At 44.6% G+C, this 24,438-nt stretch overlaps 2 protein-coding genes across 2 annotated transcripts in view; one reads left to right on the plus strand and one right to left on the minus strand.

The window, feature by feature from the left end:
- Nucleotides 1–24,438, plus strand: part of LOC148662626 (uncharacterized) — a 783,119-nt gene that overhangs the window by 746,439 nt on the left and 12,242 nt on the right. The window lies entirely within an intron of this gene.
- LOC148662683 (uncharacterized) lies at nucleotides 8,707–15,786 on the minus strand. Its single transcript, XM_088632207.1, has 2 exons — nucleotides 15,175–15,786; nucleotides 8,707–11,818 (listed from the first exon to the last, which is right to left on the minus strand). Exons 1-2 carry the CDS (start codon nucleotides 15,560–15,562, stop codon nucleotides 9,909–9,911), a joined length of 2,298 nt encoding a protein of 765 aa, XP_088488333.1. The 5' UTR covers nucleotides 15,563–15,786; the 3' UTR covers nucleotides 8,707–9,908.

Below are 24,438 nucleotides of genomic sequence, written 5' to 3' on the forward strand. Positions count from 1 at the left end.
GTCCGACTTTAGAGACAGTAACATCAGAGATTGGAAGTTCTTGGTCCAGGTTGGAGGGTTGCACCCATTCTGAGTCTTGTTAGCTGGAATGGATGGGTTTGGGGGTGTTGATACCAGAGCGGTCCAGGAGGGGGGTGCAGGTGTCTCAGGGGCATTCTTGTTTTTCTATGAGTTCAGGTTGATTCTGTTGGTTCTGTCACGAATCTCCCTCATGCAAGCAAGCGCTCCCGCATTCCCTCGAGCTCTCCCCGCACCAAACGTGCAAATCAGTCCTCTACTTAAACCCTCATCTGTCCCCCGGTCATTGCTCACGATTGAGATTCTCTCCCGGAGCTTACCTACTAACTACGCCTTTGCCTTACTACGACTTCTCCCCTGGACCTCGACCCCGCTTTTCTGACTACCGTTTTAGCCACTCGATTTTGTACCTTCGCCTATTTTACGGTTTCTCGGATCCTGACCCCAGACTGTCTCTTCGTTTACGCCTCTGCCTTCTGAATCCACACCGACGCAACTTCTACGGCTTCCCAGACTCTGACCCCTGCCAGTCCCTCGACTATGCCTTCGCCTGTCGATTCTGTGCCTACACCTGTACTACGCCTTCCCGGACTCGGACCCCTGCTTGTTTACTCTGACTACGCCTGCGTCTCGCGCCAAACCCTGCCAAGGGCACCACATTGGATCCCTATCCTCAGCATTCAGCCCCTGCGTGACAGGTTCTGAGTGTCTTGGTTACATCTGTTTGTGTGTATAGATGAAAAAGCTATTGAAGAGCACCCCCACACCCCCTACACATCTCGGTGGAAGTTGCCATGTTCAAAAAATCCTAAAAAGAGAATTAAAGTTTCACACAACAAAGCATGACTGTGAAAGGTCAGGTGACCTGCCTAGTGAGCACAACACTTGATCACAGTAAAAAAATAATTAAAAAATAAAGAAATGGTCCACAACTCAAAGCAAGGTTGTATAAGTTTAGGGAAGCTGTCTGGTGTGTAAAACACCTGGTTGCAGCACTGTGGCTGTTGTGCTTGAAGAGCTATTGACTCATGAATAGCACCCGCCCATCCCCATGTACCGGCTGTCTAATGGTGCCATATTGAAAAAATCATAAAAAATAAAGAAAGGGGCCACAGCCACAGCAAGGTTGTATAAGGTTAGGGGAGCTGTCTGGTGTGTAAAACACCTGGTTGCAGCACTGTGGCTGTTGTGCTTGAAGAGCTATTGACTCGTGAATAGCAGCCCCCTATCCCCATGTACCGGCTGTCTAATGGTGCCATATTGAAAAAATCATAAAAAATAAAGAAAGGTGCCACAGCCACAGCAAGGTTGTACAAGGTTAGGGGGGCTATCTGGTGTGTAAAACACTTGGTTTCAACAGTGTGGCTGTTGTACTTGAAATGCTATTGAGCGACGAAGAAGACCCATCTATCCCAGTGTATCACCTGTTGTGTTATCTTCAAAAAATCATAAAAAAATAAAGAAAGTGGCACAGCCACAGCAAGGTTGTATAAGGTTAGGGGGCCTGTTTGGTGTGTAAAACACTTGGTTTCAGCAGTGTGGCTGTTGTATTTGAAATGCTATTGAGCCATGAAGACGACCTGTCCCAGTGTATTACCTGTAGTGTTTTCAAAAAAGCATAAAAAATAAAGGTTCCACAACCCAAAACAAAGCTGGGAAAAGTCAGAGGACCTGCTTAGTGTGCAAAACACTTACTTGCAGCATTGTGGGTGCTGTGGTTTAAATCCTATTGGTTTGTGAACAGAATACCCCTATCCCAGTGCATTGTGCCACATTAAATAAAAGCCCGAGAAAAAGAGATTCAGAACACAAAAGCTCTGTCAGTGTTCTGTGTATAAAGTCGGTTTGAACATCATGGGAGCTGTTTTTAATAAGTAAAGAATATTTTAATCTTCCTGCTGTCAGTAGTATTGTCAATATAGTTGACCCTTACCTGAATGAAAACAGGACGTAAAGGAAGGGTTTCAGAAATCAAACAAAGCTTTATTCCTGTGCTTACAGTCTGGGTAATTGGAGACTGCGCTGTTCTGCTTCCTATGGTCATATATGGGTTTTTCGCACGAAGCCATATTGAACAGTATTTCTCACGTTGTGAACGTGCACACAGCGGTCCCCCGGGTTCCAGTTAGTATGTAATTATGTAGAGGCTGTGGAAATTTCCACAAGTCTTGGTCTTTAAAATGCATTTGGTTTGACGTCGTTCTGTGTTTCCATTGCGAAGATATGGACAAAATAATATTCGTGCTTGGTCAAAAAAATGTCATAAAACTTATAAGTAAAGGCTGAGAAAGCATTCACAATGTATTTTATACACAAAGCAAGTATTCTCGCAACTCTAAGAGGTTTCGTGTATACGGTACAGGCGTGCCAAAATCGTTTTCAAACTTCAAGCTAACTTTACCCTCGGAGACGAGGAAGACTGGGGTGGGTGGGTGGAAATGTGAGGTCACGCAGGGGCGCGGGGCTGTGTGTTGTAACACGCGGTAAGAGCAGTAAGGGAGCGGATCAGGAGGGGGGTGGGCGCGTCATTTCCAAGACGCAAATCGGCTTTTCCGTCGCCGCTGCCAGAGCCCCTGGCCGCCGAGCGTGCCGAGCGCCGGTTGTCGATAGATCACCGCAGGGACTTTTCGTGTTTGAACGTCGGGCTTCAAGTGTCGACACTTTTCAGAAGAGATTTTCCGCAGTGGTCAGCTCACACCGGTGCGGGAAGATAATGCGCTAACGCATCGACACGCTTTCATTGGCGCCCCGCCTGGGAGAGCGGGGTCGAGTCGCAGACGGAGACGGTGTGGCGTGTCACCAGGGGGTGTTACGGCTGCCATCCGGAGGCCCCGTTTTCACTTCCCCGAGTGGTCGAGTACTAGGCGGCGATCCTTCTGTGTGGAGTCTGTAGTCGAGTCGAACCTGAAGTAGGCTCCATGGTCGAAACGTTGTGTTTTCTTTCTTCTCTTTTCAGCAGGGAATTTAAACCTGTTACGTGTTAACTGATAGATACTTTATTGATCACGTGAGGGAAATTGCACTGCGACAGCAGCACTGTCAACGCAGCGACAGTGTAACAAAATGATACAATAATACAACAATCCAATCCAATCAGTCTAGTCAGTGAGAAGTGCACAAAGAAGAGTAGCTCACAGTCCAGAATATACAAAGAACAAACCAGAACAGTACACAAAAAGTTGTGTTGCACATTATAAATATATTGCACAAGTCCCTGGCATCTATTGCACAAAAAAAACAGTTGTAAACAGGGAAAAAACAGATGTAAGCAGAGAGTTTACTGTTTAGTGCAAAAACTGTATCCCCTCAAAACCGGGCAGCTTTCTGGGTGCAGACGTGAGCAAGGTGACGTCTGTGCGCTCTGTTCGGCTGGACAAGAGCACCTGCGCTGTGTGTGTATATAAACATACAAAGTTCAAGGAGGGAGCTGCGTCCGAGGAAGAAGTAGAGGTTGATTCCTGTGCTGAAAAGAGAAGAGAGACATAGCTTTTCGGCCGTGGAGCCAAAAACAGAAACATTTACAACGCTGTTTTGCAAACCTTTACCTTCAAGCAGGTAAATGTGTTCGATATAAGGAGCTTGATATCACATTATAACTCGCAAGCTAATGTGGGAAAGAAATAGGATTTGTTTATATAGTTTATATTTATATGTTATATTTGTTTCCCCCGTGTGGATACATGTCGCGTTCACACAACGAAATAGTGCGCCGCTACTTCGTCCTTTCATATGTATGAGGTGGAAATGCAATATTATTTCAACCCCATTAAAAAATAACATTAAGCAAGCGAAAAACAACATTGTCCTGATTTGTAATAATAATAATGTATTGTGTTGTGTGTTATTGTTGTTTTTTTTGTGTGTGCGTTTATACTTTTTGACATACTTTTTCTGTTTTGTTTTGTATTGAAATAACAACAAGAATAGTCAATCATCCTTACACGTCTGTAGCGCTTTTCTGGACTCTCCACTCAGAGCTCTTTACAGGTCCTGGGGATCCCACTATTACCACAAGTGTGCAGCCCCACCTGGATGATGCTGCAGTCCTCTCCCCACAAACCAGCTCTCAGTGGGGAGGAGAGCAGAGGGATGAAGCCAGTTCAGAGAGGGGGGTTATTAGGAGGCCATGATGGGTAAAGACCAGGAGGGATTTGGCCAGGACACCGGTGTTAACACTGGATTTAGTCGAATGCTTCATTATGTTCATATTAGGTGATATCCTGTAAAAGTTTTAAAAAGTTTTTTTTAAACCTCCTTTTGCGGCTCTTTTTTAATTTTTTTTTTAATTTAAACACCAGAAATACAAAAAAAGGAGACAGAAGATTAAAACCGATCCAGAAATAGACAGACTTCACAGCCAGAGGACTTCCCCATTATAAAAGCTGAAAATGAGGCTTACATCATAGGCCCTACCTTTTGATCCTTTACATTTCTAACAGGATCAATTTAAAAAAAAAAAGGAATCCTACCTAAAAAGCATGATTAGAGAGAGCAGTGCTGGGACCCTTGACTCTTGTGGAGGAAGTTATTTCGCCAAAATCGTGACCTCAGCTCTTCCTCCCATCTCCTGGTTCTAGGTGATGGGAGGCCCGTGGCGCCCACACGGGTCCCCTGCACGGGCGGGGCCGCCGCCGCCGCCCTGCCCTGCGACCTGGAGCCACGCTACGAGACGCTGTGGTTTGTCCAGCAGCACGACGCGCTGGCCCTGGTTGTGTCAGCCAGCAGAAAGCCCGGCCGCCAGGGCTTCCACTACGTCGAGAGGCGGGACCCGTACTACACTACGCGCTGGCGTGCCGCCCCGCCACCCCGCTTCGCCCGGGTCTGCAGTTCCTTGCCTGCTGATCCTCCTGACGGCTCCTCCTCTGTCCACCCTCCTCTCCTCGGTCTGCGTCTTCTGCGTCTTCCTCAGAGGGGTGGGCAACGTTTTTTTCATTTTGTGTCCTCCCTGTTAAGGTGACGCCCTGTGGATTATCAGCCAATGGGGGGCTTCAGTAGGCCAGGATCTTGCCCAGCTGTGCCCTGAAAGAAGCCAGGGTATCGACTTTAACAACATGGGTGGGCGGCTTGTTCCCCACCCCCGCCCCCCTCTGTGTACAGTAGAGCCTCCTGTCCTGACTGGAGGAGCTCACCCAGCTGTGTCTGGAGAGAAGCCAGGGTATCAGCTTCAAACACATGGCTGGGCAGCTTGTTCCCCACCCCCACCACTCTTTGTGTACAGAAGTGCCACCTGTCCTGAATGGAGGAGCTCATCCAGCTGTGCCTGGAGAGTAGCCAGGGTATCAGCTTTAACCACATGGCTGGACAGCTTGTTCCCCACCCCCACCAACCTTTGTGTAAAGACGTGCTGAATGGCACACTGCTTGTGGTTTGGCTTGGTCCCACTTCTGTGTATAGACTTAAAGAGACGTAAACCCGAAGTGAAAGGGAAGTCATTTTATTTCTGTTTGTGTGTTTTCAGCAAAATGCGGATGACAGACCTAAAAGGCATGAGGGAGAATCCCAGCTTCGGCAGTCGATATTTTTTTTCTCCTGAGACGACCCGAACTACCCCCCAACGCCCCCGAACACCAGACAGAACTCGGTAGACCGGACCCTCTACGATATAATCTGCCCTTGCACAAACCCGCAGAGCTGCGGGTCAGCATGATATCCCCCCATGCCTGCTGGCTGACTGACACACACACACACACACACACACACACACACACACACACACACACACACACACAGGAAATGCCTCTTCTTTACCAGCAAGCTGACTGGAAGTCGAGAGCATGTCAGAGTGAGGGCTGGCGGCGAACCTGCTTGCTTTCTTTTTTAATGCAAAACCAAAAAGAAGGATCTGAACACGAGCCGTTTAATGCGCTGGGCTCTGGGGCTGGGTGAAAAAGGGGGGGGATTATTTTTAACACAATAACGTGCTACTACTATGATTCCTGCATTTTCTATAGATTCTACGCGCTCCTTCCGTGTGAAATGAAACACCCAATGTCGCGACAGGCTCGGCTGCAGGAGAGACGGGCTTCAGTTCTGTTTAAAACAAAAAAATACCTGCCTGTAGGAGACTTTGCTCTGCAGAAGAGCTTTGTCGTGGTCTAAGCAGTCAGGATGTTACTCTGTGGTTTTTAAGGCGCTGTTCCCGGGGGTCTGCAGTAATTGTTCTCGCTTATTGTGGGCTCCTTCCTGTTCCTTACTTTTTGACGTTGGGAAAAAAAATTAAATTCCCCCCCAGAGAATCTTTACTTCTTGTTACTTTTGAGCCGCTGGCAAGATGTCATATGAAAAAAAGGAGCACGTGTTTATCTGTGTTCATCTGTGGCTGAAAACGGGTAGTTTGGACGTGTACCAAAACAAAACCACCAATGCTTTAACGCTTCTCACGCGGAAATGCAAAAGGACTGAACCTCCAATTAAAACGTGAAAAATAAACATGACCGATGTATGTAAACAAAATGGGCTTTCTTGTGCGCAGAAAACAAACAACAAATCACTCCTGTCTGTCTTGTGGGGTCGTGAGTGGTTAATTGGTTCCAGGGGCTCACCCAGCTGTGTCTGGAGAGAAGCCTGGGTATGGGCTTCAACCACAGGGCTGGGCAGCTTGTTCCCCACCCCCACCCCTCTCTGTGTACGGAAGCGCCTCCTGTCCTGACTAGAGGAGCTCATCTCAACCCAGGGTTTGGGCTTCAAACAAAGGGCTGGGCAGCTTGTTCCCCACTGTGTAAAGATGTGCCTCCTGTCCTGACTGGAAGGTCCCATCCATCTGTGTCTGGAGAGAAGCCAGGGTATCTGCTTCAACCACAGGGCTGGGCAGCTTGTTCCCCACCTCCACCCCCCTTTTTGCAAAGTAGCACCGCCTGCTCTCTGTCTGAAATGCCCTTCCTCTGTGCCCTCTGGTCCACGATTCAGTATTCACTCTGAAGAAGCCAGCTGGACTGACTTGGCCAGTGACCTTTAAGGATTTTGAAAATTTGTATCACATTCCCCCCATTCTCCTCTGTTTGAGAATAAAGAGATCTAGTGACTTATCCCTTCTTTTCAGCACAGAAATGTATCCAATGTGATCCCAGAGCAGCGATGTCTTTTCGAGTAAAATCGCATGCAGCATTCTCACCAAGGTGTGAACTATGGCGGCGTGCGGGTGGAACATTGCGTGGTTTTGTGTTTTGCAGCAGGTACCCTTGTGTACGAACGCGCCTTTCTGCACTGTACTGGGGCATCTGTGAACAGGATGTTGCCGTCATAGAAAGACCGAGGTTGCTGCAGTCTTCGCCACCTGCCGTAGAGAAATACGTGGGGGGGGGGGATAAGACGAATATTAAGATCTGGTCATGTACATGAAACAGGTTTGTGCGTGTGCGTGTGTGTAGGTACACTCTCCCCTGGTGGAGATTCGCTAGTCGTATTCCAGAAACAGCAGTGAAATGGGAATCAGGGGGCAGGAGTGGACACACAGATGGTGTGCGTTTTGGAAAGGAGAACGATTGGCGCTACTTTACACAAAGGGTGGCAGGGGTCGGGAACAAGCTGCCCAGCTGGGGTGTTGAAGAGGATCGCCTGGCGCCTCGCAAGACACAGCTGGATGAGATCCTCCAGTCGGGACGGGACTGGGAAGGCGCTTCACAAAGGGTGGCTGGGGTGGGGAAAGGGCAACTTAAACATCCTGTGTTGTCCAGCCCCACCTGTGTGTGTGTGTGTGTGTGTGTGTGTGTGTGTGTGTGTGTGTGTGTGTGTGTGTGTGTGTGTGTGTGTGTGTGTGTGTGTCTCCCTGACTGTGACAGAAGCTTCGTAGGGCACCGATGTCCTCTGCTGTCCCCCTGGACTACTGAGGGGCTAAGTTTGTGTGAGGCTACATGGGTCAGTTTAATCACCTCTCTCCTCCATTTCTCCTGCCTGATCTGTCTCTCTCTCTCTCTCTACCTTAGATTCATCAGCCGGAGGTGTTATATATATAGCGCTTTTCTGGACACTCCACTCAAAGTGCTTTACAGGTCATGGGGATCCCACTACCGCCACCAGTGTGCAGGTCTTTACAGGTCATGGGGATCCCACTACCCCCACCAGTGTGCAGCTCTTTACAGTTCATGGGGATCCCACTACTGCCACCAGTGTGCAGCCCCACCTGGATGATGATGCTCCAGTCCACTCCCCACACACCAGCTCTCAGTGGGGAGGAGAGTAGAGTGATGAAGCCAGTTCAGAGATGGGGGTTATTAGGAGGTCATGATGGGTAAGGCAGCAGCCATATCACCCTGCAACTCACAACTGGCAACCCACTGAAGCTAAGAAGGTGTGAGCCTGGTCAGTACCTAGATGGGAGACCTCCTGGGAAAAACTAAGGTTGCTGTTGGAAGAGGTGTTAGTGGGGCCAGCAGGGGGTACTCACCCTGTGGTCCATGTGGGTCCTAATGCCCCAGTATAGTGACGGGGACACTATACTGTAAACAGGCGCCGTCCTTCAGATGAGACGTAAAACCGAGGTCCTGACTCTCTGTGGTCATTAAAAATCCCAGGGCGCTTCTCGAAAAGAGTAGGGGTGTAACCCCGGTGTCCTGGCCAAAATTTCCAATTGGCCCTTACTAATCATGGCCTCCTACTAAAACCCCTCTATGAATTGGCTACATTAATCTGTAATCTGATGGTATTAGAATCCAGCCTTGCGGGATAACTCGAACAACGCACACACACGGGTACTAATACACGAGGATACATTTATTAATACATAAAATGTGCATATAAACATAACAGATCTTATCGTGAGGATTAGCAGAATACAAAAGGTATATATTTAATCATGAAGAGTTACAGATACCAAGAGGACATACATTCAGTATATCATTCATTTAGACCGTTTCGTAAATGAACTTGGATAACAACTTCTACACTAGATACTCAAAACAAGTACATCACTCATAGGAATTAAATTGATATCAACTGGTTGGGATAACAATTGAATTGTTGAATACTCATCCAATCTGTGGGAATTCAGATCTCCCGTGGACACAAAGAAGCAGTGGCAGGCTGTTCCTGTGTCCAATCGGCACTCTCTGGCTCTGAGAGATTCCTGCAATGCTCTAGCAGTGGGCTCTCTGAAGACCAGCTAGTTAGTGTTGGCTGAAACTAGCAAAGTTTGTGCACAGGAGGAAAAGTGACTGCGGGTCCCAGCAGGTCAGGATGAAGACCGGTTTGTTCCTGATGAAGCGCTAGTCCTGAATTCTTATTCAGCTGTCCACAGTTCCGACCTGTTCATGAGGCTTGCTGCTGATGCTAACTTCGGGTGGATCCTTTGGTTACGTGCTGGCAACTTTCGCCCTCGACTCTTAGAACAAAGGAAAGTCCTGCCACTCGGACACAGTGGCCGTTACGTGGAGGTCCGGACCAAGTCGGAGGATGTTCAGGAGGTGCTCCAAGGCTGAAAGTCCAGCAGGCGCGCTGTGAGAATGTCCTGCTCTTGGGAACTGTGCTCGAGAGGTGTCCAGCCGGCCCAGGGGCTCTTTGTTGCCTGTTTAGACCTGGAGGAACTGCAGGTCGCTCATTGGTTGAAAGTTTTATGGGGATCAGAGATCCACGTGGGGTTAACCTGCCCTACCAGTTCCTGATTGGCTGATGATGAGTAATAATGCACTCTGACCTTAGGGTCATAAACCAACTTTGAATGACATTTTCCCTTGGAATCTCAGACTTTTAGTCACTAGAAATGACATTTGCTAAGGTGGTTGATGTGTACCAGCTTTTGGGAGCTGTTCCTTAGCAGGACACTCTATCGGCTAGAAAAACACCTTAATTGTGAACCAAATTGAATGGACTCTGTATCAAGCACCACTGAGGTGAAGGAGAGAGGGACTGGCAAGGGAGCAGCAAACTTAATTCTTGTATTTTAATAAACCTTGTTGCTACAACGGTCTCTCTCCTGCGTGAGTGCGCTGGTGGGTTTTTAAGTCACTTGACTGACTAAAACTCTTCTCACACTGACTGCAGCTGAATGGTCTCTCTCCTGTGTGAATGCGCTGATGTCGTTTTAAGAGGTGCGAGTGACTAAAACTCTTTCCACACTGACTACAGCTGAAAAGTCTCTCTCCTGTGTGAATGCGCTGGTGTGAATATAAGTGGTTTTTCTGACTAAAACTCTTCCCACACTGACTGCAGCTGAACGGTCTCTCTCCTGTGTGAATGCGCTGGTGGACTATTAAACTACTTGACTGACTATAACTCTTCCCACATTGACTGCAGCTGAATGGTCTCTTTCCTGTGTGAATGTGCTGATGTCGTTTTAAAAGTTGTAAATGACTAAAACTCTTCCCACACTGACTGCAGCTGAATGGTCTCTCCCCTGTGTGAATGCGCTGGTGTGATTGTAAGTGGCTTATTTGACTAAAACTCTTCCCACACTGACTGCAGCTGAATGGTCTCTCTCCTGTGTGAATGCGCTGGTGGGCTATTAAGCCTCTTGACCAACTAAAACTCTTCCCACACTGACTGCAGCTGAATGGTCTCTCTCCTGTGTGAATGCGCTGGTGGGTTTTTAAGTTACTTGACCGACTAAAACTCTTCCCACACTGACTGCAGCTGAATGGTCTCTCTCCTGTGTGAATGTGCTGGTGCCTTTTTAAGTCATATGACTGACTAAAACTCTTCCCACACTGACTGCAGCTGAAAGGTCTCTCTCCTGTGTCAATGCACTGGTGTGACTGTAAGTGTCTTTTCCGACTAAAACTCTTCCCACACTGACTGCAGCTGAATGGTCTCTCTCCTGTGTGAATGCGCTGATGCCTTTTTAAGTCATGTGACTGACTAAAACTCCTCCCACACTGACTACAGCTGAAAGGTTTCTCTCCTGTGTGAAGGTGCTGATAGGGTTTTGAAATGCTAGACTGACAGAAACACTGCTCCTCCATGTGCCATAATGGCAGTTTGTCCACTCCATCTGAGCAAGGCCTTGAGTGATTCTTCCTCATCCCCTGATCGTCCTGTGGTCTCTTATTCTGCAAATGCTCCATGGAATGGTCTTGCTCTGTGTGATGAAAGTGAGATTTGTTTTCTTCATTATGTCCCTCACTTTTCTGCTCAGCAGTGTGAATCATCTGGGGCTCCTTCTCCAGCTCTCTGAGACTAAAACCGCCCAGTTCATTCAGTTGTTCCTCTCTTTGCCCAAGAACAAACACACTCTCCAGTTCATTAAAACTTTCAACAATTTTCTCAGTAACCAGATTATTAAACCTGTGTGTAAAGTCATCAGATGCTAAGGGATTACATGATTGTTTGAGACTGTGCAATGACAGTCTCTCCACTTGAACAGAACAAGGCCTAATTATCAAGCCCTGTAGGAGCTGCTGTTGCTCCTCCCTGTACTGACTCTCCTCTCGGTGCTGTATCTCAACAATGTTCTCTTCACCAGGTACATCAGTCTGCTGCTCTGTACAGTCAATCAACTGGGGCTCCATGTCCTGCTCTGTAAGATTAGAGACATCCAGTTCTTCACTGTGCTCTTGTACAGAGACACAGCCCAGTTCATTACAACCTTGTGTAATATTGTTCGAGTCCAGATTATTCATCTTCTTTGTAAAATCATCACATACTAAGAGCCCAGGTGTCTCACTCTCAGACTCCATTTTCATCATGGGCACTGAGTCCAGAACCTCAACAATCTGTCTGCTCTCTGTGTGCTGCTCACTGAGAGTCTTTTTCCCTTCTGGAGCAGTGAGCTCTGTCTCCTGCATCAGACTGGAGCCCCACTCCTCCTCACTGTGCTTCTGTTCAAGAGGAGCCCTTTCCCAAGCCTCAGAGAGAGCACTGGCCTCTGAACCTGTAAACAGAACAAGACAAAATCTTTATAATAATAATAAAAACCTTTATTTTATATAGCACTTTTAAAGGTGGCTTCTCAAAGCATTTTACAGAATGCCAACAACAAAAAATACACAAAATAAGCATGATGAGAACACACAGTTAGAGGAGACAGTAGATGGTGGTACTAAATACAGTAGGAGCAGAGGGGTAAAGAATAGTTCAATGAAGGGTCTTCTAAAGAAGAAGGTTTTGAGTCTGGATTTGAAGGAGTTTAGAGAAGGTGACTCTCTGATATCCTTAGGGAGAGAGTTCCAGAGCTTGGGGGCATAACAGGAGAAGGCCATGTCACCCATTGATTGTAGTCGGACTTGGGGACAGATAGGAGAACACAATTAGAAGAGCGAAGGTTGTGAGGTGGGGAGTAGGGTGATAACCCAGACAGGTACTGAGGTACCAAGCCATGGAGAGCCTTATAGGTGAGCAGGAGGATTGTTAAGTCGACATGCAACTTGACAGGAAGCCAGTGCAAGGACTCCAGGATAGGAGTAATGTGAACACTTGCACTAGACCTTGTCAGGATTCTGGCTGCCGAATTTTGGACATACTGAAGTTTGTTCAATGTGGATTTAGAGTCCCCAGAGAGTAGAGCGTTACAGTAGTCGATTCAAGATTAGACAACTCTTTTCAGCCACAGTTTGTGATAACATAGGGCGTAGTGGAGCAATATTTTTGAAGTGAATGAAAGATGTTTTGACAACATGCTGCACATATGGGTCAAACGTCAAATATCATCCCCAAGTTTTTCAATATAGACTGAAGCTCAAGTATAAGAAAATCTACAGATAGAGTTACAGCATTGGTTTTACAAAGTTGATGGGTGGTGCCAATAAGCATGACTTCAGTCTTGTCACAGTTAACATGAAGGACATATTGAGTCATCCAAGATTTTATATGGGAGATGCAACTAAATATAATAGAGACAGACACATCAGCGTCAGGTTTGGTATGGATGTATATTTGAGTATCATCAGCATAGTAGTGATAGCTGAGGCCATGTGATCTAAAAAGCTTTAAACTACACAAACGCGTACTAGTACACTGACGATCAATTTGGGTTGTTTAAACAGCGGAATAAGTGGGTATAAGGGGGTGTTCTGATTTAGCTTTGTCAGAAACCTAACTACCATGTAAAAAGTAAGTCTACTGTAATAATATCACAATCACATTACATTTACATTAACAGTGCACTGAGAGAGAGAGGGGGGTTAATACAGACACATTGACTGGACACTACAGTACATTAACACTGCACTGAGAGAGAGGGATGAATACAGACTGACTGGACACCACAGAACATTAACACTGCAATCAGAGAAAGGGGTTAATACAGACACACTGACTAACTGGACACTACAGAGCATTAACACTATACTGAGAGAGAGGGGTTAATACAGACACTGACTGGACACTACAGCACACTAACAATGCACTGAGAGAGAGAGGTGGGTTAACAGACAAATTGACTGCACACTACAGTACATTAACACTACACTGAGACAGAGGGGTAAATACAGACACTGATTGGACATAACAGTACATTAACACTGCACTGAGAGATAAGTGTTAATAGATAAATACTGACTGGACACTGCAGGATATTAGCACTGCACTGAAAGGGGTTAATACAGACATGCTGACTGGACACTACTGTACATTAACACTACACTGTGATAGAGGCATTTATACAGACCATACACTAACAGTACAATTAACATTGTACTGAGAGAGAGGTTAATACAGACACTTTCTGGACACTACAATGCATTAACACTGCACTGAGAGAGACAGGTGTTAATACAGACACACTGACTGGACACTCCAGTATATTAACAATGCACTGAGAGAGAGAGGGGTTAATACAGACACATTGACTGGACACTCCAGTATATTAATACTGCACTGAGAGAGACAGGGGTTAATACAGACACACTTACTGGACACTCCAGTATATTAACACTGCACTGAGAGAGACAGGGATTAATACATACACACTGACTGAACACTACAGTACATTAACACTGCACTGAGAGGGGTTAACACAGACACACTGATTGGACACTACAGCACATTAACACTGCACTGAGAGAGAGGGGTGAATACAGACAGACTGACTGGACACTACAGTCTATTAACACTACACTGAGTGAGACGTTAATACAGACTCTTTCTGGACACTATAGTACATTAACACGGTATTGAGAAAGAGAGGGATTAATACATACACTGACTGAACACTACAGTACATTAACACTGCTGAGAGAGGGGTTCATACAGACACTGACTGGACACTACAGGACATAAAAACTGCACTGAGAGAGAGGGGTGAATACAGAAACATTGACTGGACACTACAGCACATCAACACTGCACTAAGAGAGAGGGGTGAACACAGACAGACTGACTGGACACTACCGTGCATTAACACTATACTGAAAGAGAGGGGTTAATACAGACACTGACTGTACACTACAGCACATAAACAATGCATTGAGAGAGAGAGGTGGGTTGACAAACAAACTGCTTGCACATTACAGTACATTAACACTACACTAAGACAGAGGGGTAAATACAGACAGTGATTGGGCATAACAGTACATTAAAACTGCACTGAGAGAGAGGTGTTAATAGAGACATGCTGACTGAACACTACAGTACATTAACACTGTACTGAGAGAGGGGTTAATACAGACACACTGACTGGACACTCCGGTATATTAACACTGCACTGAGAGAGAGAGGGGTTGATTCACACACACTTACTGCACAGTACAGTACATAAACAATGCACTTAGAGAGAGAGGTTAATACAGACACACTGGATTAATATTCCAGACGAGTTAATACAGACACAGACCGTGGAGGACGGTAATACAATTGAAATAATTTTTATATACACAATCATTAGTATACATATAAAATCTAGACCAATACAACGTTTACAATACAATATTTATAAATGTTGTTTCATAATGATGTTGGATTACAAATTGATTCAGTGGAACAATTGTTAAATGTGAACGAGGTGTTTTCAGCACCGTAACCGGACAAAACAGTTCAGTTTCCAGTAAAGTATCCCGTTGCTACATCACACAAGTCTTTCCCACTTCACTCTGCATCTCTCCACTATATTCTCACCAGTGAGGAAAGTTTTTTGATGACAGTTTGATAGTTTGTTAGATAACGAGAATGTTTACTCTTGCGAGATGTTTTCTTTAAAATAAAGTTTGTTATTTAAAAAATCTCACCAGTGAGGAAGTTATAGACACTGGTTTTAAACACACATACTGACTTCATACAAGTCACCACACTGACCTGAGAGCTGCAGTTCTGTGTCCATTTCTTCTTTTATTTCTGCAGAGACTTCACAGGGAAGCGTGTGTCCAACACTGTCTGTCCGTTCCTGATCTCCTCCTGCTCCCGACTCCTTCTCCCTCAGCTGCAATCTCCACTTCAGGCTCTCGTTTTCCTTCTTCAGTTGCGCCATTTCACTCCCGACACTGTCCTCCACACACTGTGTGATTTTAAACACGGCCCGTCTCACCAGGATCTGGGAGACGCTGCGGAGTTTGTCTTGAAACTCGTCCTCCGAATCACACATCCTGTTTCCAAAAACTTCTGACACTTCATACACGATCGATTTGAGTAAAACGTGCATGAAAGAGTCAAGCTGGGTTTGCAGATTTAACAAGCACTCCGCCATCCTTCTTCAGAGTCGGTCAGAAACAAAGGCTGACTTCCGGAGTTTAAACAGAACAACTTATTTTTTATTCTTCACAGATCCTGTTGTCAGGGCTGTGCTCTGTTCAAGCATAAACACAGTCGACAAGACGTTACGTATTCAGAACCTGAAGTTATTTTAAAGAAAAACAACAACTTTCTTTAAAGAAAATTATTCAGTCATCCACACGTGGGTGAAATACATGCAGAGTCGCGCAGTATAATGACGTCATTCGTTAGCGCGGCCACAGCTTCAAAACAATAGAGAAGCGGAGCTGAGAAAGAGGAGTTTCTTCAGCCGGATATAAACTTCTCTGCACCTCCTAGCGCGACCTAGTCAAGAGGAGTGAATCACCTGCGACCTTAGCCGTTTTTTCAAGTGGATTTTGATCTCCCTATGCAGGTTTTTGGTTAGAGAAAAACAATGCTGTCGTTTCTTGCCAACTGGCAGTATTTCTTCTGCACTGATAAGCAAGATTTCTATTTCATATTTCATAAATTGTTTGAATTTGTCCATATTCCATAATTGTTTTTTATGTTTGATTATCAGACAAAATATGACAACCTCTCTATTGAGCATATACTTTATTTTCCTGATGTACTGTAGCAGCCCCGACACTGAGAAACGAAGAGAAAATGACTTTTATCTAGCATTTTTCATGTTCAATGCGTTTGACATATCCCAACAGCGACAGAGTTCTTTTGCGACACTGTTTCTACTTCTATCTTCTTTCTGTACGCTTTGATAAAAAAACGAGAAATCGTGCAAGGGGAAAAATGTCTTTTTTCATAGAGAAAACGTGCACCAGGAACTGTGGTGTTGAGAAGAAATGATTTAACACGATACGTGACCTTATTTAACGGAGCAAATGCTCACCCAGCAAGGTCTGGAGAACTTGGAGAGTCTGGTGGATGTGATAATTTCACGGTATTGTGGAAGAAAACAGTCTTTCTTTGAATTCTCAATCAATCGGAATTTCAGTGCGAAATATAAACCCTTTGTCTGATTTAAATATATATTATATTATAAAACTCATAATAAATCAGAAAACACATGTTTCTCACTTTGAAATTGGGGCGGTGTATTACTAGTAGCGGCGCTGAGCACACTATGGGGGAATTCAGGTTATGTGATATACTAGAGTTTTAATAAATAACGCATCTGATTTCGGATCTTAAGATTGTAGGTTCGACTTCTAGCTGGTTCGTGTAAATTTTAATCAGGCTCTTCAGTAATAGATTATGTAATGAACCGCACCTGAAAGCGAACGTTGGGTCTGTTTCCTTTGTTTTCCAGCATGAAATAACAAATCGTTACAAAAGGCACCAGCTAATGTCTAATAGCGGTTTTTTTTTCAAATTACATTTTCAGGTTTAAGACACTGTTCAATAAAACACAAGTGTCCTTAAAATCTTCAACTTTCAGGTTTGTTTTACTCTGTAATAAAGGAAATCTGAAACTGAGATCTGATGTAGCTGTCTCTAAAGACGGAGGTGATGATTCGCAGATGTGAACCGTGCCTTTTCTCCTGTATTCAAGGGTATTCGCTGCGTGAGCTACTAAATGCGTGATCTGTATTACCCTATTTTGTTCAGATAATCTATGTGGTGTACAGATAGAACTCAACTGCATGGTGTGAATTCCGTGTTAAGCATAAGCAGAACCTGAAAAACCTCGACGTAGCCTTTTGATGTGAAGTCAGACGCGCTTCCGTTGAGCCACGAGGTCACGCCAAAGAGTTACTTTTAAGCCCCCATCAGCGTCGCGATTTTTTTTTTCCTCCTGTGAGGAGCGCCGCTCTTCCAAACAGAGTCTCTTCTTCCCAGACCACATTTTATTCTTGCTGCGTAGCTCTTGAGCAGGTGTTGTTCTCGACAACAGATCCAGGAACACTGATTGTTTTTTTTTTCATTAAGGACCCCATGGTGCAACGGTAGCACGTCTGACTCTAAATCCGGAAATTGAGTGTTTTAAGTACATGGGAGTCAACTGATACTGAACAGGTTCTGCTGCTGAACCTGCAGCCTTCGCCATAAGGTCCAGTTCCCCAGCCTTCTGACCTTATATGTCCATCCCTTCTTGTCAAAACTCGTATTTTCACAGGGTACCCTTCAGAAATTGCAGTATAGAATGAAAAAACTCCAATAAATCTCGGCCGCTGTTGGTGATTTTCCTTTAAAAACAAATGAATCTCCGAAACGTTTATGGAGTGTATCACTTGCACTAAGACCGAGACGTGTTAAGCTGTACATGAGTCTTTGTGGCTCGGGTGTTAACCAAAAGGGTGGTGTTTTGAGCCCTCCCAGGGACGCTGAGCCTTTTAATGAACACACCCTCCTCACTTCATTTCTCCACGGGCGGTCTTGTACCGCAATCAAATACAGAGCCTGTACGGGGCAGTAAGCTTGCAAATATAGCTCACTGTGTATATAATGAAGAAGCAGAGGTTAGTTTCTCATCTGCATGTTGCAGAGCCTTACGAAACTCATACCAACAGCTGGGGTTTGATCCCTGCACGGGCTATTAGTTAAAAGGCCATTGTAAATGACGTGTAACAGATTTTCCAGCTGGCTTTTATGTTTCACACTAAATTGCGATCTTGAAACTAAAATAATAAGAAATATGGAACACAACCGTTGTTCCCCATGAAGGAAAGCTGTTTTACACTGATGTCACTCCTTTTAATAAAATCCAGATTGTGAAGACAACTCTGCCTTATCAAAAGAAAATGTTACACAAAAGTTGGAAAGCACACTCTCAATCCATCTGTATATTTGATTTCTGCCATCCATTCAAGGGTGCTTGGTGCTTCGCAAACAAATCATTTCAGGGAAGAAACTTAGTTTAGTGAACTACTGTTGTATTTTCACTGATTGAATTTGATCTTTGTACTCTCTTTGAATTCTCAGATATAATATTTCAGAATTACAGTTCAAATTTGTTGGAAAACTTCACAGGCATTATTAGGTTAGCACTGTACAATTGTATTTTAACATCTTGGTATATTTACCTTCATTTTAATATAGAAGTAACCATAAATGTTATTTTGTACTTTTGTCGCACTTTTTAAAACATTTTAGCTGAGGATGCACGGCGACAATTGTATGATATTATTCCTTGATATCAATGATCAGTTGAAGGATTTGAAGAAACTATCAAAGAAACAGCAGCAATAGCAGATGATTTTGTTTTTTGAATCCATCTTTACACCTCAATAATCCATTTGTCTTTGAAAAAAAGAAAAGACAGGCATGTTTTGAGTTTTGAGAGGAATGATCCTCTTCTCGATCGAAAAGAAACGTATAAATTTGATTGCTTCAGTAGAATTTTGGATTTTCTTTCGAAGATCTCACAAAGTATTGCCAGGATCTATATTTAGCGTTCGGGAGTGATAACACTGCTGATATTGATGGAGTAGAAATCTATGATGTATTGACAGCTTTATCTGAAGCAAAAAGTCCTAGAACGCTGCCTATGAAGTTTTGGGATTCATACCAAGAAGTACTCTTTGTTTTCCACCCCAAATGCTACTATTACATTACACATTATGCAAACATTACCAGTTTTAGTAGCTTCTGGGCGCGATTTTCCAAAACTGAAACTAATTACAAATTATTTAAGATGAACCATGTCCAAAAATTGTAAATCAGGATTAATATAATATCAACTGAAATTACTACAGAAGAAAAGATTTAACTGAAATATGAATAAGACTATGCAAGCCTAGAAAGTAGAACAATTCAGTTTATATAACTTATTTTTTTATTTTTTGAGAAATGGGCTCACACACCGGAAGACAATAACGTTTCTCTTCGTTAGAGTATGTGAATTACAGTTTAACCCAAATGTTTGTAATTGTGAATCTGTTAAAATTCAATAAATCGTCTATCAACAGTAAGAAATTATTAAGAAAGTAAGAAATTGTTTTATTTCATAAACTATAAGACAATGAAGAGAGTTTACTTCGCTTTTGTTCTTTTAACTTAAGTGTTCAGGATCTGAACCCATCTGCAGACGATTGTGTTTCTTGAATCTCTTGTAATCATCGAAAGTCATTGTTTTGTGCTTCAGTTTTTGCTCGAGTTGTACCATGGATGTTTTAAACGATCATTATTTTTCATGCTCTTTTGCATTTTCCTTCACATACAGAAAAAGTTCAAGGTGTTCATGTCACTGTGCTGCACATTTACGCTTGACCACCTGTAACAGTACAGGACACACAGTGAGGAATTCGTGCAGCTTTCAGCTCAGTGCGGAGTCCAGAGGGAGGACTCGCTCGCTGAATGATCTCTCAGGAAATCCTAGGTGAGCTTCAAAAGGTAAACCTGGCTTTCTATGAACACGAGCAAAGAGTTCTCACTCAACAGAAGATTGCGATGTGAGTACAGTAATATAAAACACCTGAAGATGCCAGGGATTGAACCCTGGGCCTGTGGAGCAGTAAGTGACTTGGAGCGCTAATGTAAGAGATACTCACATAAAGTGCTTTTACTGACCATATTACAAATCACAGGAAGTAAGGTCTTAAAACATTGGGCAGTAGTGGGATTTAAACCCACACGCCTGAGAAAGTGGAGCCTAAAATCCAGCATATTAGACCATTCAGCCACACTACCTCTGGCCCCCTCTCCTTTCCTCACATTGCTGAGTATAGGTGCCTTCATGCAATTGAGCCAGGTTTGAATCCCAGCCAATGCATCTCCAAATCTTTTCAAATGAATCTGTGATCTTGTAGCACATCCTCTGAAACCAGCAATCGAAACTGGAAACGTCTTCTTCAACACTGAAAAGCTCAATTAGGACGAAGCAGTAGTACTCAGGACAGCAGTACCATATGTGTTCTTTATTGATTCAGACTCGTTCTCAGTGGTTCTTGCTCACCAAATAACTTAAAAGCTGAGGAAGAACGCTATGAAAAATACTAATCAAAATACAAAATAATAATCATTATTAACCAGAAACAGCAGAAAAACTGGTCACATTTGTGATTATGTCGCTTCTCTGCTTCAGCAAGGTCAATAAAGGACTCTCTGAAAGTAGTGTGGTGTTTCCGGGGGATAGTTTATGTAAACGAAGGTAGTACTTACACCACACTTTACTGTACTCAGATCCGTGGCGTTTCTTCCAATAACTGTCTTCCTAATACAGTCCGTAATCCGTTCCCTTAGTCCTGATCCGTTCCGAGTTCCAAAAGTTCGTAATAAAGCCAATCTGAGATGTATCCTAAACCTGTGTCCGTAATCCAAAATCATAAACCTTTCTCCTTGCAGTAGTTCGTTGTTCTCTTCCAAGTCGGTCCATTTTATTTTCTCCGGACAGCTCATCTTCTTCAGATCGTGTAGAGGGGCGGCCACGGCTGCAAACCCTGGGATGAAACGTCGATAGTAACTTGCCAGTCCCAAAAACGTTTGAATTTGCTTCTTGGTAGCTGGTTTGGGCCAGTTCTTGATTAAGTGTACCTTCTGATCTTGGGGCATGATTAATCCTCTCCTGATCGTATAACCCAGGTAATTGGCTTCCCTAGCCCCCAGACAACATTTACTTGGGTTGGCCGTTAATCCTGCTGCTCGCAACGCTCCAGTTAGTGCTTCCAGGTGTTGTAGATGTTGTTCCCAGGTCGTGCTGTGGATTACGACGTCATCCAAGTAGGCGGCTGCAAAATTCTGATACGGTCTCAGAATTCGGTCCATCAATCTTTGGAATGTTGCGGGAGCACCATGCAAACCGAAGGGTAGGACCCTATACTGATATAGTCCCTCAGGTGTGGCAAAAGCGGTTTTGGCTTTATCTTCTTTGGCCAGCAGCACTTGCCAATATCCCTTCGTAAGATCAAGGGTGCTGATGTATCGAGCGTTACCTAATCGCTCGATTAGTTCATCTATACGGGGCATGGGGTATGCATCAAACCGCAAGATCTCATTTAACCTTTTGAAATTGTTGCAAAATCGAATAGTTCCATCCGGCTTTGGGATCAGAACTATCGGGCTAGCCCACTCACTATGGGATTCCTCGATTATTCCCATCTCCAGCATTTTTCCCACCTCTTCTTTAATCAATTTCCTTTTGGCTTCTGGTACTCGATACGGGGGTAGCCTTACCTTTTTCCCTGATTCCGTGACAATCTTATGTTGTATAAGGTGGGTTCGACCAGGTGTCCGGGAAAAAACATCTTTGTTTTGGTTTAGGAATTCTTGTAGTTCCTGTTTCTGTGCCGGAGCCAGGTCTCCCACGGCTACCGCACCCGTTTCTTCTTCCAGAGGGTCTGGGGAAAAGTTGGTGAGCAGAACTTCGGAGCCATGCCATTTTTTCAGCAAATTGACGTGGTAGATTTGATGCTGCCGTCTTCTGTCATGTTGCTTGACCTTATAGTTGACTGGCCCCACCTTTTCCACCACTTCATAAGGTCCCTGCCAGGATGCCAAGAATTTACACTCTGGGGTTGGAACTAGAACCAGTACTCTGTCCCCAATCTGAAATTCCCTCGCAACTGCTCCCCTGTTATAAATTTGTTGTTGTTGAGCCTGGGCTTTCTCCAGGTTTCCTTTCACTATGGGAACAATAACATTTATTCTTTCTCTCATCTGTTCCACATGCTCAATGATAGTTTGTAAAGGGGAAGGTTGATGTTCCCACAATTCTTTGACCACGTCCAATAGGCCCCTTGGTTTCCGAGAGTATAATAATTCAAAGGGGGAAAATCCAGTCGAAGCCTGCGGTACTTCTTGAACCGCAAACATGAGATACGGGAGCAGCTGATCCCAATTTTTCCCATCCTTTTGCATCGTCTTCCTAAGCATGCTTTTCAGGGTCTTATTAAAACGTTCTACTAGACCATCGGTTTGAGGGTGATAAACAGAGGTTCTGATCTGCTGTATACCCAGTAGCTTACATAAGTCTCGCATGACTTTAGACATAAAAGGTGTACCTTGATCAGTTAGGATCTCTTTAGGAATTCCGACTCGAGCAAACAGTTGTACTAGCTCCCTAGCTATGTTTTTGGCGGTGGCAGCTCTCAACGGAATGGCTTCGGGGTACCTGGTAGCATAGTCTACTATTACTAATATATACTGGTGACCTTTGGTGGTTCTGATCAGGGGCCCCACCAAATCCATCCCAATCCGTTCGAAGGGGGTTTGAATAATTGGGAGGGGAATCAAAGGGTTTCTATAATAAGGTTGTGGCACACTTTTCTGACACTCAGGGCATTCCCGACAGTACTTCTCGATGGCCTTATAGATCCCTGGCCAAAAGAACCTAGAGAGGAGTCTCTCAGGAGGGGGGGAAGGGCTGTGGAACTATATGCATCCTTAGCATTGGCGTATAATAAGTCCAGTGTTTTGTTTTCTCTGGTCGGGCACTTAACAAACTGGTGGAAAGTAGGCAGAGTGGTGGAAATAGATACGTGGTTAAAGTCCCCTGAAATAGCTATAAAAGCGCTAGGGTGCTTTGTTTTTAGCCTGGCTGTGACTGTGTTTATGACGTCACACGCTACCTCTGCATTTTCCGTAGGTGGAATGTAAACAACAACAAAGATGGCGCATGTAAACTCCCGCGGCAGATAGTACGGACGCAGTCCTACGGCTACCAGTTCGATGTCCGGGTTACAGACGCGCTCCTTAACATGAGTATGTCCAGGATTACAACATCTGTTGTTGACAAGCACCGCGAGCCCCCCTCCTTTCCTCTTGCCGCTCTCGGTGTTTCTGTCCGCCCGCACCGTCTGAAAGCTGCCGATGGTAACGTTCGAGTCCGGAATAAGTTCCTGCAGCCACGTCTCGGTGAAACACATGATACTGCATTCACGATACTCCCTCTGGCTCCTCACCAATGCTCCCAGTTCGTCCATATTGTTCGCTAAGGACCTCACATTTCCCAGGATGATCGAAGGAAGGTAGGGTTTAAATCTCCTTCTCTTCGCCTTTCGCCTCGGCTTCTCCTCCTCAGCTCCTCCGGCACCAATGGCTTTTCTCCAGTGAGTAGAGCCGGACGCGCTAGCGCGATCAGCTGGTCCCGCGTGTAGACAATGCCTCTGTAGCTATTGGCATTAGATAGAAAAAGAGGTACGAGTATCAGAAAAAACAAGAAAAAGTTTCTCAGCTTCCTAGTATCCATTATGTTGTGATCGCAAATCTAGTTGCCGGCAAAGGTATGAAGAAAAAACACTAACACACTAGCATTAACTAACTGAAAGAAACAAAAAGACACAGAGCTGCTGTAGCAGGCTGCCACTAACACGGCGCCATCTTGAATTTGTACCAGTCTGAGCTAGTATTGTCCTACTCCCCACCTCACAACCTTCGCTCTTCTAATTCTGGTCTCCTGTCTGTCCCCCAAGCCTGTCTATGGGTGACAGGGCCTTCTGGTGTGATGCTCCAAAGCTCTGGAATTCTATTCCTAAGGATGCCAGAGAGTCACCTTCTCTGAGTACAATTAAATCAAGACTTAAACCTTCATTCAATTGCTTTGCTCTTCCACTGTATTCCAAACCCTTATTGTAATGGTGTAATTCTGTTGTCTCCTCTCATTGTGTATTTTTTTTCTGTAGAGTGCTTTATTATTTATGTACACAGCAAGCAAATGTTCTCTTTCACAGAGCACACCATTAGCATTAAGCCTTATTAGCTACTAGCCAGCAGCCACAGTGGCAACCCACTGAAGCTAATCAGGTGTGAGCCTGGTCAGTACCTGGATAATAATAATAATAATTATTAATAATAATTGCTTACACTCATATAGCGCTTTTCTGGACACTCCACTCAAAGTGCTTTACAGGTAGTGGGGACTCCCCTCTACCACCACCAATGTGCAGCCCCACCTGGATGATGCGACGGCAGCCATAGTGCGCCAGAACACTCGGA

Source organism: Lepisosteus platostomus, chromosome 5, assembly GCF_059453375.1.
Source record: "Lepisosteus platostomus isolate fLepPlt1 chromosome 5, fLepPlt1.hap1, whole genome shotgun sequence".
Taxonomy (NCBI): domain Eukaryota; kingdom Metazoa; phylum Chordata; class Actinopteri; order Semionotiformes; family Lepisosteidae; genus Lepisosteus; species Lepisosteus platostomus.

Coding starts and splice junctions, on each gene's coding strand:
- LOC148662683 (XM_088632207.1), bottom strand. CDS start 15,562: ATGGCGGAGTGCTTGTTAAATCTGCAAACCCAGCTTGACTCTTTCATG. Junction 11,819..15,174: donor CACAGAACTGCAGCTCTCAG/GTCAGTGTGGTG, acceptor TTCTGTTTACAG/GTTCAGAGGCCAGTGCTCTC.